The sequence below is a fragment of the Cuculus canorus genome, chromosome 13 (genome assembly GCF_017976375.1).
Source record: "Cuculus canorus isolate bCucCan1 chromosome 13, bCucCan1.pri, whole genome shotgun sequence".
Lineage (NCBI taxonomy): Eukaryota > Metazoa > Chordata > Aves > Cuculiformes > Cuculidae > Cuculus > Cuculus canorus.
In genome coordinates this window covers 3,653,056-3,667,624 of record NC_071413.1, presented here as the reverse complement: position 1 = coordinate 3,667,624, position 14,569 = coordinate 3,653,056, and the positions used below count along the sequence as shown (strand labels likewise).

The window sequence follows — 14,569 nt, the reverse complement described above, 5'->3', positions numbered from 1 at the left end:
TCTGTCTCTCTGTCCAGAACCCAGCTCACAAAGGGATGAGAGTTTCCTGCCCCAGAACCTGCCAACCCACCCTGGCAGCTGGCTGACACGAAAGAGAGAGGCCAACACCAGGACTCAATGCTGCCCAGTGGAGCAGTCAGTGTTGAGGAACAGGGGATCCCTATGAGGCGGCAGCATCCTCATGCTCTGGACAGTGCCAACTTGACCCGCTGCTCTGACTCCAGGGAGCACTGCAGGGCAGGGATGAGTCCTGAGCCTGCAGCTGTACAGAACAGTGGTGTTTATTCCCACAGCATCCGAGGAAAGAAACACACACAGTTTCTGCGGCTGGAGCAGCGTGTTCTGCTCTCAGGTACCAAATTTCTTCTGTTGGATGGGCAGAGGCAGCTGGGTCTTGAAGTCCAAGACTGGCCGCTCCACCATCACAAGGCAGTTCTCGTCCAGCAGATCTGCGAAGAGCAGGGGCTGCGGGGCAGGGAGGGGGAGGAGATGAGAGCACAGTGACAGTCCCTCTCTGCCTTGGCTTGCCATGCTTGGCCACATAGAGCTGCCCTGCAGCTGGCTCCAGCTTAGCTGTAACCAGGGGCACCGCTTAGGGCTGTGCTGCAGGAGCTGCTGGGCAATTGGAGACCAAAAAATCTGGGTGCAAGACTAGGCAAGGCTGCAAGGACCGCAGCACCCCCCCCAGCACCCTGCCCTGACATGGCATATGCCCAGAAACACCATCACCCACCTGGAACTTCTTGCAGATCTTGAAGGCGTGGAGCTGCCGGTGCCTAGCAGTCTCTGGGAGCTGTTTCAGGGTGCTTTGGTTCATCAGGAGGGCACTGTTGTCTGGCAAGGGCTGTGAGGAGAACACATGGCACACATCAGCGCTGCCCAGACCACTGCCTCAGCACCCTGTCCCACTCCCAATGGGAACAGGCACAGCTGGGCCAGGCAAGGAAGATGCCCTGGTTACAAACGCAGCCCTCCCAACCAGGCATACAGGCTCACCAAGGACTTGTCGATAACACAGAACATGTAGACGTCATGGAGCAGGATATGTGAGGGCTTTTTAGGGTTGAAGGTTATGTGGGTGATGGGCGAGTCCCTCTCCAGCCAGACCTTGTGCAGCCCACAGTTCTGCACCATGCGGCTCCAGGCTGTGTACTGCTTCTCGGGGATGCTGAACTCAAACAGCTGGAGAGGCAGGAAAGGGAAGATGAGGTGGTTCATGAGCTTTGGTCCTGCCCGGCATCACCCCTATGCTGGCGCATGGGCAACCCCTGCTCAAGTCAGGCCATGAGTACAGTGAGGGGACAGGCTCCGTCCAGGGACAGCAGCCAGCGAAGGCCAGCCAGGTCCCTGTGCCTGCTCAGAGCCCCAGCTCTCCTGTGGGGCAGTGAGGCCAGGGAAGGAGCCAGAGGGAAAGGACAAGGGCCATGACTGCTGTGACCAGGAGAGCTCCTACCTGTTGGTCCGAGTAGGCGATAACAAGGTTGTTGGTGACCGGGTGGATGGCGAGGGCTGTCACCGCGCAGCTGTACATGGGCACTGTGCAGTGATGCTGCAAGGCAGAAGAGAGCTCCTGATGGCAACAACTGGGACCACCTCCAACCCCCCGTTCCCTCACACCCACCCCTGGCCCTGCTCCAGGGACACAGCAATCACTTCCAGGGAGGGGACTCATGTGCCAAGGTCATTCTTGCAGCGCCTTCCAGCACCTGCCCCTACCTTGAAGCATTTCAGGTTGTAGATGTGGATTGTCCAGTCCCCTCCGACTGCGGCCAGCCAGTGCCCATCTGCGCTCGATGCCAACAGGTAAACAGCCTCAGGGGAACCTGCGGAAATAGCCCACCCGGCTGTAAGGGGTGCTCAGGCCTGCAAGGAGCCCCAGAATCACCCCCAGGGCACATCCAGGCCCGTATCCCCACTGCCAATCCAGGTGTCCTGCTCCCTGGCCTGTGTCAGGCCAAGAGCATGGCACAAACGCAGGGCAGAAGCTGCTGGGGAAGGACCCATACACTCCAGGGCAGGAAAAGAGTGACATGTTTGGCTTTGCACACCCCTCTGCACCAACAGCAGGGATGGGACTTGGGGCCCAGGGACCTCCCAGTGCCTCCCCACCAGCCCAAACCTGAGGGCGGCCGAAACGTGTGCAGGTGTTTGCAGCCCCCTGGCTCCAGCAGCTGGAGGACGTGGACGGAGCCTCGAGCAGAAGCGACGAAGAGGCTGTCAGAGTTGGTGGAGAACTGGAGCTGGTAGGCTGGGAGCAGCAACTTGGGCACTTTGGGGACCTTGGAGGGGGGAGAAAGCAGTGCTGGCAGCCACTTACTCTTGCCACCCTTACTCCCCGTGCATCAGCTCGCAAGGAATGCTGGCCGTGCCAGCCCCGTGGAGCCTCACAGCCACCCACTACCCCTCCCAGTCACCTCCTCACCTTCTTGACGCTGATGCTGTTGCCCTCGTATTGCACTTGGTAGAGGTGGAAGCGGGAGGCGGTGGAATATGCAACCCAGCTGCCGCAGGGCGAGACGCAGCTGCAGTAGATGTGCTCTGGACCCTGGAAATGCAGAAGGGCTGAGCAGGGCCCACCAGATCCCCCAGCAGGTTGGCATATAGAGCTCAGCTGTGACAGGGAGAGTGGGTGCTGCCAAAGTGCCCTCCCGCGCTCGGACAGGCATCGGGGCAGACCCTAGCTCCGGCTCAGCCCTACCTTGCTCTTGAGCTGCAGGAGGTGCTCAGGCATGCGGCACAAGGGAAGGACTTGACCATCCTTTCCTGGGATGACAAGATACCAAGCAGCACATCAGTGATGGTGGGGAAACTGCATGGGATCTGTCAAGCAGCTGGGGATCCTGGGGGAGCAGCACCTGAGGAAGAGCTCAGACCCTTTCCCAGCCTCCCCTGAGGCTGAACTTCCCAGGCCTGGCCCAGCTCCCTGGAAGCACAAGTACAGCCTCTCATCGACTGTGCAGCCTGTGCTGAGAAATGCAGACCTGCCCGCGGCTGTCACGCCAGCTCAGGGCTGTGGGGAGGAAGGGGCCCAGGCTAAACCACCCCTCCACCACCCAAACAGCAGCATCATTCATGCCCCAAATCCTACAGGCAGCAGGGGCTCTGCCGTAAGCCTTGCATCAGAGAGCTTGCAACTCACCGGTCTCCTCGGTGGAGCCAAGTCTCCAGAGCTCCAAGTGCTGGGAGAACTGGAAGAGGAGCAGCCGGGCTTTCCTGGCACAGGAGACGAGGCGTCGCTGCATGCAGAAACAGCCAGACTGACATGAACCCGCAGCCTGGGAGAAAGGGCTGGGCCAAAGCCAAAATGCCCTGAGGTGCCAGAGACTCCGGGGTGAGGGAGAGGAAGGTCTTGGGTCCCATGGGATGAGAGCCTGGAGACCTGGCAGGACCAGCAAAACGAACTTCCCAACTTCCACCCCCTTGCCCACCCCATGGCAGGAACCTCCAGACATGCCAGGGCTGGGGAGGGGATCCAGCAGGGCAGGGAGAGCCAGCCTTCTCCTGCAGGAAGAACCAGCCCTGCCAGCCTGCTCACCAGGCGTGAGACCCTGCACAGAGCGGCACTCACGTGGGGGAAGGTGAATTTGCGGAGCACTGCGTCATAGCCTTTCTTCTGCATCTTCTCCATCAGCGGGCGGATTACCAGCTGGGCATCTAGGCCTGGAAGCCAAGCAGAGATCAGCCAAACTGGTACCAGGAGGAGAGACTCAAGTTCTCCTCATGCCCACAGCCAGTCCTACCCCCGGAGATGAGCGCCGTCGAGCTGTGTGCCACGGCTCGCACATCGTGGGTGTGATGCTGGAAGGGCTTTGTCCGCACCCAGCGCTTCTCCAGGCTGCCCATCTTCACTGGCAGCAACTGGAACTGGTAGGTGGCCCCACTGGAGGTGCCCACGATGATGCTGTCCTCCTTCTGGTGAGAAACAGGGATGGGGTTTGAGGGCACAGACTGGGAAGAGCAAGAAGGCAGCTCTGGGAGGCAGGCGGGGACCAGCAGCCTCTCTCCCAGCCCAGCTCCTGCCAACCCAAAGGGCCTCCAGCAGAACTGGGGGCAGACAAAAAGGCACTCCCTACCTCTGACACAGCCAGAGAGAGGGCAGCCGAGGTGCTGACGGTGTGGGACTCCTGCAGTGTCCCTTGCTCCCAGTCCCAGAACTGCACCCTCCCAAATGAGTCCGAAGTGACGACGGTGCCGTTGGAGAGGAAGGCGATGCTCCACACGATGCACTCGCGCTTCACCTTCTGCACGTGGTAGTTCACCATGATCCTCTTCACGGTTTGGCCTGAGAGGTGAGCAGGATGGTTGGGGGTGGCAAGCGGAGCCCGCCATAGCATGGGATGTGCCGATAGGCCATCAGACAGGGGACAGGCTGGGATCAGCCTCTGGGGTGTGAGTTACCCGAACAGACATCGAGCACACGGAGGACATCGATGGAGCCAGCTGCTATGTGAGTGTCCGATGGGTGCCAGGACAGGCACAGGATGCGGCCTGCAGGGAACAAATCTCCAGATGTGAAAGTGCGGACTTGCACCCCTCCAGTCACCAGGACCACGCAGCCAGAATGGACAGGATGGACAATGCTGCTACAGCACCAAACCCTCCCAGACTCACCTTTCCGCCTGTCTAGGTTCCGCTCAAACTGGATCCCCCCAGGCACAACTTGGAAGAGCTTAACTGAGCCGTCCTCACAGCCGATCTATGGGAGGATTAGGGTCAGCCCCTGCTCCAGGACTGGAAAGGGCCCCGATCCCGGTGCCGGCCACACTCACCGCCAGCTGCGTGCCGCTGCTGTTGGCCGCCATGCTCCAGATGGGTCCCCCGCCGCCGTCCACGCAGCGGGACACGCGCAGCCCAGCCAGGTCATACTCGATGATCTCCCCACTGAGGCCGGCACCGAAGAGTCGCTCTCCGGCCGCCCAGCACAACGCCTCCACCGACCGGGCCTCGTGTCCGGGGATGACCTGAGAGGGACACCTGTTAGCCTGCTGCACAGCCCGGTACTGTGCCATACTGCCTGGTAGAGCCCAGTACTGCCCGGTACTGTGCCATACTGCCTGGTAGAGCCTAGTAGTGTGCGGTACTGCATGGTACAGCCCAGCACTGTGCCATACTGCCTGATAGAGCCTGGTACTGCCTGGTAGAGCCCAGTACTCTGCCATACTGCCTGGTAGGGTCCAGTACTGTGCCATACTGCCTGGTAAAGCCTGATACTGCCCGGTACTGTGCCATACTGCCTGGTAGAGCCTGGAAGTGTCTGGTACTGCATGGTACAGCCCAGCACTGTGCCATACTGCCTGGTGGAGCCCGGTACTGTCTCATACTACCTGACACTGTGCCATAGTGCCTGGTACAGTCCAGTACAATGCCATACTGCCTCGTACAGCCCGGTACTGCTCAGTACCGTGCCATACTGCCTCGCACAACCTGATAGTGCCTGGTACTATTCCATACTGCCTAGTACAGCATGATGCTATCCCGCAACTACCTGGTGCAGCCCGGTGCAGCCTGGCCCAGCCCTGTACAACATAGTACTGTCCGGTACAGTCTGATACGACCCGGTAGAGCCTGGCCCGGCCCGGTACAGCCCGACTCGGCCCGCTCACCTTCTCCTGGAAGTAGTTGGCTGAGAAGTTGTAGACCTCGACGGCGCCGTCGGTGCGGGCGAGGGCGAGCCGCGCGGCGCGGGGCAGGCAGGCGAGGCAGCGCACGCCCGCGGGCACCAGCGCGAAGAACCGCACACGGTGCACCTCGAACTCCCCCATCGCCCCGCGCCGCCACACGTGCGCGCGGCGCCGGAAGTGGCCGGGGGGGGGACGGGACCGGAAGCGGAAGTGGAGGCGCAGCGGGAGATTCGGGCGCTGCCGGCGGTGCGGGAGCGAGGACTGTGGGAGGCGGGGGGGGGAAGCCCCGGAGAGAGGATCAGTCCGGCGGCTCCGGCCCCTCTGGAGGGCACCCGAGCTACGGCGGAGGCTGGGGGGCTGCGGGGAGAGGGTCTGGGCCTGGAGGCGCTGCAAGGGGAGGGGTCTGGGCATGGGGGGCGGGGGTGGCCGCAGGGGGAGAGGGAAGGGGGTCTGGGTATAGAGGGAGTGCAGGGGGAAAGAGGAGAAGGTCTGGGTATAGGGGGGCTGCAGGGGGAAAGAGGAGAAGGTCTGGGTATAGAGGGGCTGCAGGGGGAGAGGGGAGAAAGGTATGGATATGACGGGGGGAAGCTGCAGGACCTGGAGGATGGCGTTTGGGGGAGGGAGTCTGGGCATATGGGGCTGCAAGACTTGGGTGGAAGGTGTTGGTCTGGGAATGGGAGGCTGCAGGGCTCATAGGGAGGGCCCTGGGGAAGGGATAGGGTTGGTGGGGGGAAGATGCAGGGTTTGGGGAGAGGGCGTCTGAGCATGGGGTCCTGTAGGCCCTAGCATGGGGGAAGGCGATCTGGGCATGATAGGGGTATGGAGCACAGGGGCAAGTGGCCAGGCTGAGGGGGTTGCATGAAAGCCCCAGGCTCCTACACTGACTATGCCTTTGCCGGTACTTTGAAGGGCCCACATCATGGTGCAGATCATCATCTCCAGGTGAGGCCACCACAGGCTGCCAGATCCTGCTCCTCCCAAACACAACACTACACAGTCCTGGGCAGGGCTGGAGCCACTGGGTGAAACTGCTTCTCTCCCCCACAGCGAGGGTGCTGGAGGCCTGGCACAATGGGTGCTGGTGGAGCTGCAGGGTGAGGTCGAGGCTCGGCAGAGCGGCAGGCTGGCAGGGAGCCTCTTGGGAGACCTGCACTACACCCACGAGGTGAGGCAGCCGCCACCACCTTACTGGGGCACAGACAGGGCTGTGCCTGCCTTCACCCTCCACCTTTCTCTTTCCAGGGAGTCCCTGTGCTCATCGTGGGCCACCACATCCTCTACGGGAAGGTAGTGCAGCTGGAGAAGCCCTTTGCTGTCTTGGTGAAGCAGGGAGCCACCGAGCCTGACGCCACAAGGGCGGATGCCCACTATTCTGTCACTGCTCTCATCAAAACCAAGCTCCTCTTCAAAACACGCCCCAAGCCCATCATCACCAATGTGCCCAAGAAAGTGTGAGGACTCAGGCTGGTGGCTGTGAGCTCCACTTTGCTGCCAGGTAGCCCCAGGCACTGCAGCAGGGGCTGAGGAGACCCAGGGCTAGCCCTGGCCTCATTCCTACCCTGCCGGATTGCTCCCAGGGGCAGGTTGGGCTGCTGGATCCTATGCACACCCAGAGCCCTTTCTGGGTCACTTGAGCCCCTGATAATGACTCTGTTTCTGAGAGCTGCCAGCCCAGGTGAGATGGATCCTGGTGGGCAGGAAGCTTCTCCTGCCCTTCAGGTAGAGATAAATTACTCTCTCCTCACCACACACTACCGTTTCACTGTGCAAGTCTTTATTTTGACAAATCCGTCAGGATATAAAACCAGACTTTTCCAAAGTATGAAAAAAACCCGCAGGTTAAAAAATAAATAGATTTACAAACAATTAGCAATAAGTATGAATACCAAAGAGCTACAAAAGTCTTCTAAAAATTCTCATATTAAATTAAACAAAACTGTCTAAATGCTCGATTGTAGAAAGGTTTTCAAGCCCTGAAAAAAAGAGGGCCCAGGGGAGATGACCTGGTGAATTCCCCAGGGAGGGGAAAGACTGGGAACTGGCTCTTCCCCGCTCTCTTCTGCATGCCCGAGCTCAAAACCCAGCATCTCCCTGCTGTCTAGACAGATGCTGGGAAAGCAGCAGGATTGGTATGGTTGGGCCGTGGCTTGGCCGGAGTGTCACCGCAGCTGCAGTGACACTCCAGCCAAGCCACAGCCCTGGTTTTCCCCACTTCTGCGTGCCAGGGTTCCCCCCTTGGCTCTTTGGCAAAGCTGAAGGGAGGTGCTGCCCTCCTGGGGCAGCCGGAACCCCCTGAAAGGGGCTGAGGGAGCACCCTGTGGGTACGTGCCCGCACATACAGCGGCCGTGGGGTAGGGGCAGGCAGCACCAACCAGTGGTGCCGGACGGAGATGGTGCCGCATGAGGCCGTTTTGCCATAGCACCATGATGAAAAGGACCATGAAGTCCCTGTATAAAGCACCAAAGGGTGGAGGACCCAGCTGCAGTGGTGGGGTGGAGGGAGCCTGGCCAGCAGCGCTCCGCACAGCACGCCGAGATGCTCAGTACGGCACTGAGGGGACAGCGCTGTCACCCCCAGAGCCACGCCCAGCCTGGCACCGGGCAGGCCCAGCTCGGCTTCTCCCTGGCCAGCGGCTGGCTTTGTACAGAAAAATGAAAATAAGAGAAAAACAAAAACAAAGCAACAACAAAACAAAAATAGCAAGACTTGATCAGAAATGCTGCGGTGGGCGCGCTCAGCGCTGCCCAGCTCCCAACGGCTCAGTGCCGGCTGTGCCAGGGCTTGGGGTAGGCAAGGAGGGGACTGGGAGCAACCACCCAACTCTGGCACAACCCGCGGTCAGACCTCGGCAAAGGCCAGCCCGCACTGCTCCTGCCGCTTGCCGCAGCGCCGGGCAACGATGGCCAAGTAGAGGGTGAGGAGGGCCACCCAGTAGCAGGCATAGAGGATGGCACCCGAGACGAGGAAGGCAACCTCGGTCTCACTGAAGAGGTCCTGGCTGTAGGCGGTGTAGGCCAACCCGCCCAGCAGCACCGCCACCCACACCGACACCGGCAGCAGCCCCACAAAGTTAACCACAATGGTCCGGCGCCCCGATGTGCCCCAGCCCGACTTGTTGATGGTGGCAATGGCAAACATCTTGGCGGGCAGTAGGCTGGACATGTAGAGGAGGGCATAGAGGGACATGAAGATCATCTCAGCGTTACCTCGCAGGAAGCAGGCATAGGTGGCCTTGATGATGCCCACCAGCTGCACCGTCAGCAGGAAGAGGAGGATGTTCCAGATGCGGCCACGGTAGAAGAGCTGGATGACGGTGGCAATGAGGAAGAAGGGGAAGAAACCAGTCACCACCGACTCGTAGGTCATCCAGAGGTGATGCTTGTGGAACCACAGGGCGTTGTAGAGCCACTCACGAAAGTAGGACTTGCTCCAGCGAGTCTGCTGGTTGAGCCAGCGCAGGTAGCGGGTGGGTGTCTCCGTCAGGCACTTGGAACGAGCCGTGTACTTGGTCTGGTAGCCCAGGCTGAGCACGCGGTTGGTGAGGTGCCGGTCATCCCCAAAGCTGCACTTGCTGCCCAGGAAGGTCTGGTGGTACCAGTCTTCGAGGAACTGTTGCAGCAGAGCGTTGCGGTACATGCCCAGGGGGCCGCTGATGCACTGCACGCAGCCAAAGTAGGACTGGCAGGCGCGCTCCACATTGAAGGCCATCCAGTACCGCACGCTGCTCAGGAAGGAGATCCACGAGTCGTACTTGTTCAGGATCTGGGGAAGGACAGATGTGAGCCCCGGCATTGCTGCAGCTCCCCAACACCCCTGCATCCCCCTCAGTACCTCCAGCCCCACAGGGTGCCCTCGCAGCCAAATTACCTGAACGTCACCACCGACGCCGCCAACGCGGGGGTCGGCCTCCAGGATGCGGAGCATCTCGGCGGTGCAGGCGGGGTCCAGCACCGTGTCTGAGTCACACACCTGGGGGCAGAGGCAATGTCAAGCCCCGCTCCCGCCGCCCACGCGCGCCCGGCAGACAGCCCAGCCCGCAGCCGGGCAAGCCCGAGCCACGGCCGGCGAGACGAGGCAGAGCTCCGGAGACCAGGAGGCGATGGCAGGGAGTGGAGCGCCCCGCAGTGCCCGGCCACCGCTGCCCTAGGCCACCCAGCCCTGCCACGGTGGGACCTGCCCCAGCCACCACCTCTCACCCATGTGTAGAGGCATGGCACCTCGCGTGGTGACACCTGAGGTGACACCTGCCTGAGGCGCGTCCTGCCCCTCCTGGGCGGCAGCGCGGGCAAAGCTTGACCTCTCAGGGCACCCCAGTGGCACATCACCCCCGACCCCTGTGCCGGTGGCTTGCAGCCAGTGCACAGGACCAGATCCAGAGCCCCAGAGGTGCTCCCTGTCCTGAGGCTGCTCCGGCTCCAGCTGCAGCCCCTCTGCCCGGCTACACTGGCAGGACACCCACTGCCCACAACTCCCACCGCCCACCCAGCCCATGCAACCACCTGGATGTAGTCCACGGAGTCTCCAAGCGCCCGGAAGGCCGTGTACATCACTTCTCGCTTCCCACCCCACTTCTGGAGGATGCAGGAGTAGGTGGTGCTGCGCACCAGCGCCTGCACACGGGCGAGCCCTTCCCGCAGCCCGGCGTCTGTCTCCCCCTCGCCCCGCACGTGGAAGTTGCTCCTCCAGATGTAGCTGCCCGAGCGTTCGGAGCCCATCACGTCATGGAAGATGTCCAGCATGTAGGTGTCATCGGGGCCATTCCCATCCACCACCATCACCACTTTGAGGTCCGGGAAGGCGATGCGCTTGACGGAGCGCAGGCACTTCTTCAGGTAGTCGGGATCCTCCTGGTAGGCAGCGATGCAGAGGGCCACCGAGCGCCCCAGCCGCACCGGCTGACCCTCGCCCCGCATGCGCCGGTGCTCCAGGAAGGCAAAGAGGCTCTGGATGAAGAGGTGCAGCCCCAGGATGGCCCCGTAGAGCCCAAAGGAGAGGTAGTGCTTCTCCGTGTGGATGAACTGGTACCCCGTGACGTAGGCAGCAAGGATGCCCCCCAGCACCACCAAGGCGAAGAGGCTGGTCCCGATGATGCGAAGGGCTGTGGAGAAGCTCACTGGCATCTGGGGGGGACCAGGTAGGATTAGGGCAGGATGGCCCACAACAGGACCCCACCGCCTGTCTCCTCCGAAGAGCCTGCTCGCCTGCTGCCCCACGGCCACCCTGTCCCCCATCAGACACCAGTTTGGGGGTGAACCCTTCCCAGTGACTTAAAGGTTGGGGCGTGGAGTCCGGAGCATCCCGCTGTGCGCCGTGCCTGCACCCAGGCTGAGCAGGGACACGGCTGCTCCCAGGCAACGGCTGGAGGACAGGGAAGGGCACGGGGACAGCAGGGACCCAGCCTCGGGGTGTCCCCGGGGGAGAGACCCCGCCTGGGCACGGCCACCCAGAGCCCCCGGACAGCCCGCGGTGGGACCCCCGGCAGCGGGAACAGCGGCTCCCGGTCCCTCAGCGCCGCTGCAGGATGGGACCCGGGGACGAGCAATGCAGGCAGGAGCGGGGACTGCAGAGCTGCACAGCGGGACACGGGCAGAGCGGGGAGAGGGTGCGTGAGCATGTGCGGGGAGGCGGGCAGGGGGAGCAGGGGGTGCATGAGCGTGTGCAGGGAGCAGGCAGGGCAAACAGGGGGTGCAGGGAGGTAAAAGGGGGTGTATGAGCGTGTGCAGGGAGCGGGCAGGGCAAACAGGGGGTGCAGGGAGGTAAAAGGGGGTGCACGAGCGTGTGCAGGGAGCGGGCAGGGCAAACAGGGGGTGCAGGGAGGTAAAAGGGGGTGCATGAGCGTGTGCAGGGAGCGGGCAGGGCAAACGGGGGGTGCAGGGAGGTAAAAGGGGGTGCATGAGCGTGTGCAGGGAGCGGGCAGGGCAAACAGGGGGTGCAGGGAGGTAAAAGGGGGTGCATGAGCGTGTGCAGGGAGCGGGCAGGGCAAACGGGGGGTGCAGGCAGCGAGGCAAAGGCAGGTGGGGGGGTGCGGGCAAGAAGAAGGGGTGCATGAACACACGAGGGGGAGCAGGCAGGGCAAGCTGGGGGTGCAGGCAGCGAGGCAAGGGCAGGCGAGGAGCTGCAGGGGGTGCGGGCAGAGCAAGCGGGAGGTGCAGGGAGGCAGGTACAGGGGTTGCAGGAACATGTGAGGGGGTGCGGGCAGGGCGCGGAACCGCGGCCAGAACCAGCCTCGGGGAACCCCGAGCTACCGGCACACCCCACCTCTCCCCAGAGCCCCCTCCGCTCCCGCAGCCCCCGGCTGCCCCCCAGCTCCCGGTTCCCCCTCCAGGTCCTGCAGCCCCCGGTGCTCCCGGTTCCCCCCCAGGTGCTGCTGAGCACCGGCGGGGCAGCAGGGCTCGGGACTCACCGTGGAGCTGCCGGTGCTGCCGCTGCCCCCGCCGCCGCCGCTGTGCGCCCGGCCCGGCCCGCGCAGCCCCTTTATAAGCGCGGCGGGGCCGGCACCGCCCGCAGCCCGCGGGGGCCCCGCCCGCACCGGCACCGGCACCGCCCGGGACCCCCGGTACCGCCCGCGGGGACCCGGCAGCGCCTGGCACCGACCCCAGCCCTGCACTGCGGGATCGAGGAGCGGCACCGGCCCCAGCGAGCGCCGCGGGCACCGGCAGCACCATCACCTGGCACCGGCAGCACCGGCACCAGCGGGCGCCGCTGGTATCGGCATCTCCAGCATCACCGGCATCACCGGCACCGGCAGATGCCGCGGGCGCCGGCATCACCAGCGTCACCGACATCACCCGCATCGGCATCGCCTGCGCCAGCATCGGCATCTCCGGCACCACCGGCACCGGCGGATGCCGCGGGCACCATCCCCCGCAGCAGCAGCATCACGGGCTCCGAGCCGGGGCCGCCCCGGGGCCGCCGCAGCCCCTCATCCAGGGACCCCCCAGGGCCACCGCCTCCCCCTGTGCCGCTCCTCGGGCCCCTCTCGTGATGCTCGTGTTGAGCTGTGCGTCTGCTTCCCGGGACACCGCGCCCCCCCCGTGGCTACGGGGTACCTGGGGACACCGGGACCCGTCCCATCGTGTCACCTCGTCCCCGCGGCTGGTGGGTCCGGGGCTCCCGTGGGGACAGCGGCCCTGTGCTGGGCATCCACGGCGCTGGGCTGATGGCGAAGGACAACCAGCCCCGGGATGGACTGTGCGGAGTCCAGAGAAGCTGCAGCCTTGGCTTTGGGTTCAAATCCAGCATTTTGGGGTTCCTTCCCCTGATATGGGCCATTGTGTCCCGCTGGGCTGGGAGCTGGGGGCAAGGTGATGCCAGAATTAGGCAGAGACCCCCGCGAGGGGGATCCCTCCGGTGGGAGCACCCCATCCAGGCAGGTCTCCCTTGGCTGAACCCCCTGGTGCTATGGTGACGCCAGCTGGAATCTCCCCACGTAGGTAGCGGAGCAGAGCCCGGAGCAGGTGGCAAGGGAACGGTGAGCCCAGGGATTGTGGGGGGACAGAGCAGGGACGTGCTGGGACCCTCAATGCCACCAGCGGGGCTCCCACCTGCCCTGGCTGAGCCCGGCAGTCGTGGGGCACGGAGGTGCGAGATGTGGCGTGGTGGGGTCACACCTGGCACGGCTGTCCCTGTGCCACAGCTATGGCGCTGCTGGGCACACCCTGTGGCTGCCGGTGCCCGTCTGTGGGAAGCAGGGAGGGGGAAAGGGGCAGCATCTCCGCAGCCCCTCGGCAGAGACTCGGCTCTGGGGTTCTCCCATGGCCCCTTACCTTTCGGTGTGCCGGCGGCTTGCTGGGCACCTCTCCCCACCACCGGCCGGCAGCTGCCCGCAGGCGCACTGCCCAAGGGGCAAACCAAACTCTCTTCTCCTCCGGCACAGCCACCTCCTTGTTCCCTGCTGCAGCTCAGCCAGCCAGCGCCTGGCCAGCAGCATCAAAAGAGACTTTTCATTCAAAAACCATCCTCTGCTGCTCCGGGCAGGGCTTAGGGAGGAACAGCCAGCATGGCAGCATCCCAGCGTGTGTCCACATCCCAGAACCGGCACCGGTGTGGGCTGGAGGCAACGTGAGCGAGGAGGAGCGCTCAGCCAGTGCTGCTCTCCGGAGAGGACAATGCGCTCCCGGCCGCCCATGCACACCGGCCAAGCGGCACAGCGCCGCACAGCAAGGTGTGGGCCTGGTGCCTGCAGCTTCGCTGGGGGTGGAGACACAGCCTGGCACCCCCAGCCTTGCAGCGAAGACGGGGTGCTGGGCCGCTCACACGATCCGGCACGGCACAGCACGGGAGAGCCAGGACACGGGCACCCAGGGTCACACACAGCTGAGACGGGGCTGCCCAGGGCGAGGGGGCTGCCCAGTGAGGGGGGATCCATGCCGGGTTCCCAAAGGCTCTGATGTGACCCCACAGCACCCCCATCCCCAGTCCTGTTTCCCCTGCCCGGTGGGTGCTGCAGCACCCACGGGGACTGCCCTGGCCAGAGGGAGAGGGGTGACCCTGGTGCTGGGATGTCCCCAAGCACACGGCATCGAGCAGGTGTCCCACCCAGGCACCCTTCAGGGTCCCCTGACCCGAGCTGCGCCCCCTGCCCTCGGAGGGGGCTCCTGGTGCTGCAGTGGAAGGGCCCCATCCTCAGACCCCAGGAATGGGTGCAGGGCGGGCAGTGCCATGGCTGGGCCTCCCTGTGCCACCACTGGCACCACGTAGGGGGACGAGTCCCCTGCACAGCCCTGCTCCCAGCACCATGGCTCCACCACACCAGCAGGGAAGGGTCTCGGCTCCATTTTCCCCTGCCTCCATGGGAAAAACACTCAGATTTGGCAAAAATCACATTTAGAACCCGGCTCAGCTGTCACCTCCAGGGATCATCCCTGTCCCTCATCCAGTGCTGGCACCCAGAAAGGCTCTCTCGACACGTGTGGGCACCTGGCAGCAAGTGTGCAAGAGCCGCCAG

At 63.6% G+C, this 14,569-nt stretch overlaps 4 protein-coding genes across 5 annotated transcripts in view; 2 read left to right on the top strand and 2 right to left on the bottom strand.

Annotated features, from left to right (window-relative positions):
• PDP2 (pyruvate dehydrogenase phosphatase catalytic subunit 2) overlaps positions 1-14,569 on the top strand; it is a 102,320-nt gene that overhangs the window by 302 nt on the left and 87,449 nt on the right. The window lies entirely within an intron of this gene.
• On the bottom strand, positions 275-5,801 carry UTP4 (UTP4 small subunit processome component). Its single transcript, XM_009556069.2, has 16 exons — positions 5,604-5,801; positions 4,770-4,961; positions 4,612-4,696; positions 4,399-4,488; positions 4,074-4,282; positions 3,741-3,912; positions 3,569-3,660; positions 3,140-3,236; positions 2,699-2,763; positions 2,423-2,545; positions 2,120-2,279; positions 1,717-1,823; positions 1,454-1,549; positions 997-1,182; positions 734-844; positions 275-465 (listed from the first exon to the last, which is right to left on the bottom strand). The coding sequence occupies exons 1-16, from the start codon at positions 5,760-5,762 to the stop codon at positions 349-351; spliced, it is 2,061 nt and encodes a 686-aa protein (XP_009554364.2). The 5' UTR covers positions 5,763-5,801; the 3' UTR covers positions 275-348.
• On the top strand, positions 5,821-7,440 carry CHTF8 (chromosome transmission fidelity factor 8). Its single transcript, XM_009556070.2, has 4 exons — positions 5,821-5,867; positions 6,531-6,563; positions 6,669-6,786; positions 6,864-7,440. Exons 2-4 carry the CDS (start codon positions 6,541-6,543, stop codon positions 7,074-7,076), a joined length of 354 nt encoding a protein of 117 aa, XP_009554365.2. The 5' UTR covers positions 5,821-5,867; positions 6,531-6,540; the 3' UTR covers positions 7,077-7,440.
• On the bottom strand, positions 7,563-13,504 carry HAS3 (hyaluronan synthase 3). 2 transcript variants are annotated; one of them, XM_054078371.1, is made up of 4 exons: positions 13,389-13,504; positions 10,122-10,742; positions 9,490-9,591; positions 7,563-9,384 (listed from the first exon to the last, which is right to left on the bottom strand). In XM_054078371.1, the coding sequence occupies exons 2-4, from the start codon at positions 10,740-10,742 to the stop codon at positions 8,461-8,463; spliced, it is 1,647 nt and encodes a 548-aa protein (XP_053934346.1). In that variant the 5' UTR covers positions 13,389-13,504; the 3' UTR covers positions 7,563-8,460. The 2 variants fall into 2 exon arrangements, with proteins under 2 accessions (XP_053934346.1, XP_053934345.1); XM_054078370.1 differs by lacking the exon at positions 13,389-13,504 and adding an exon at positions 12,026-12,159.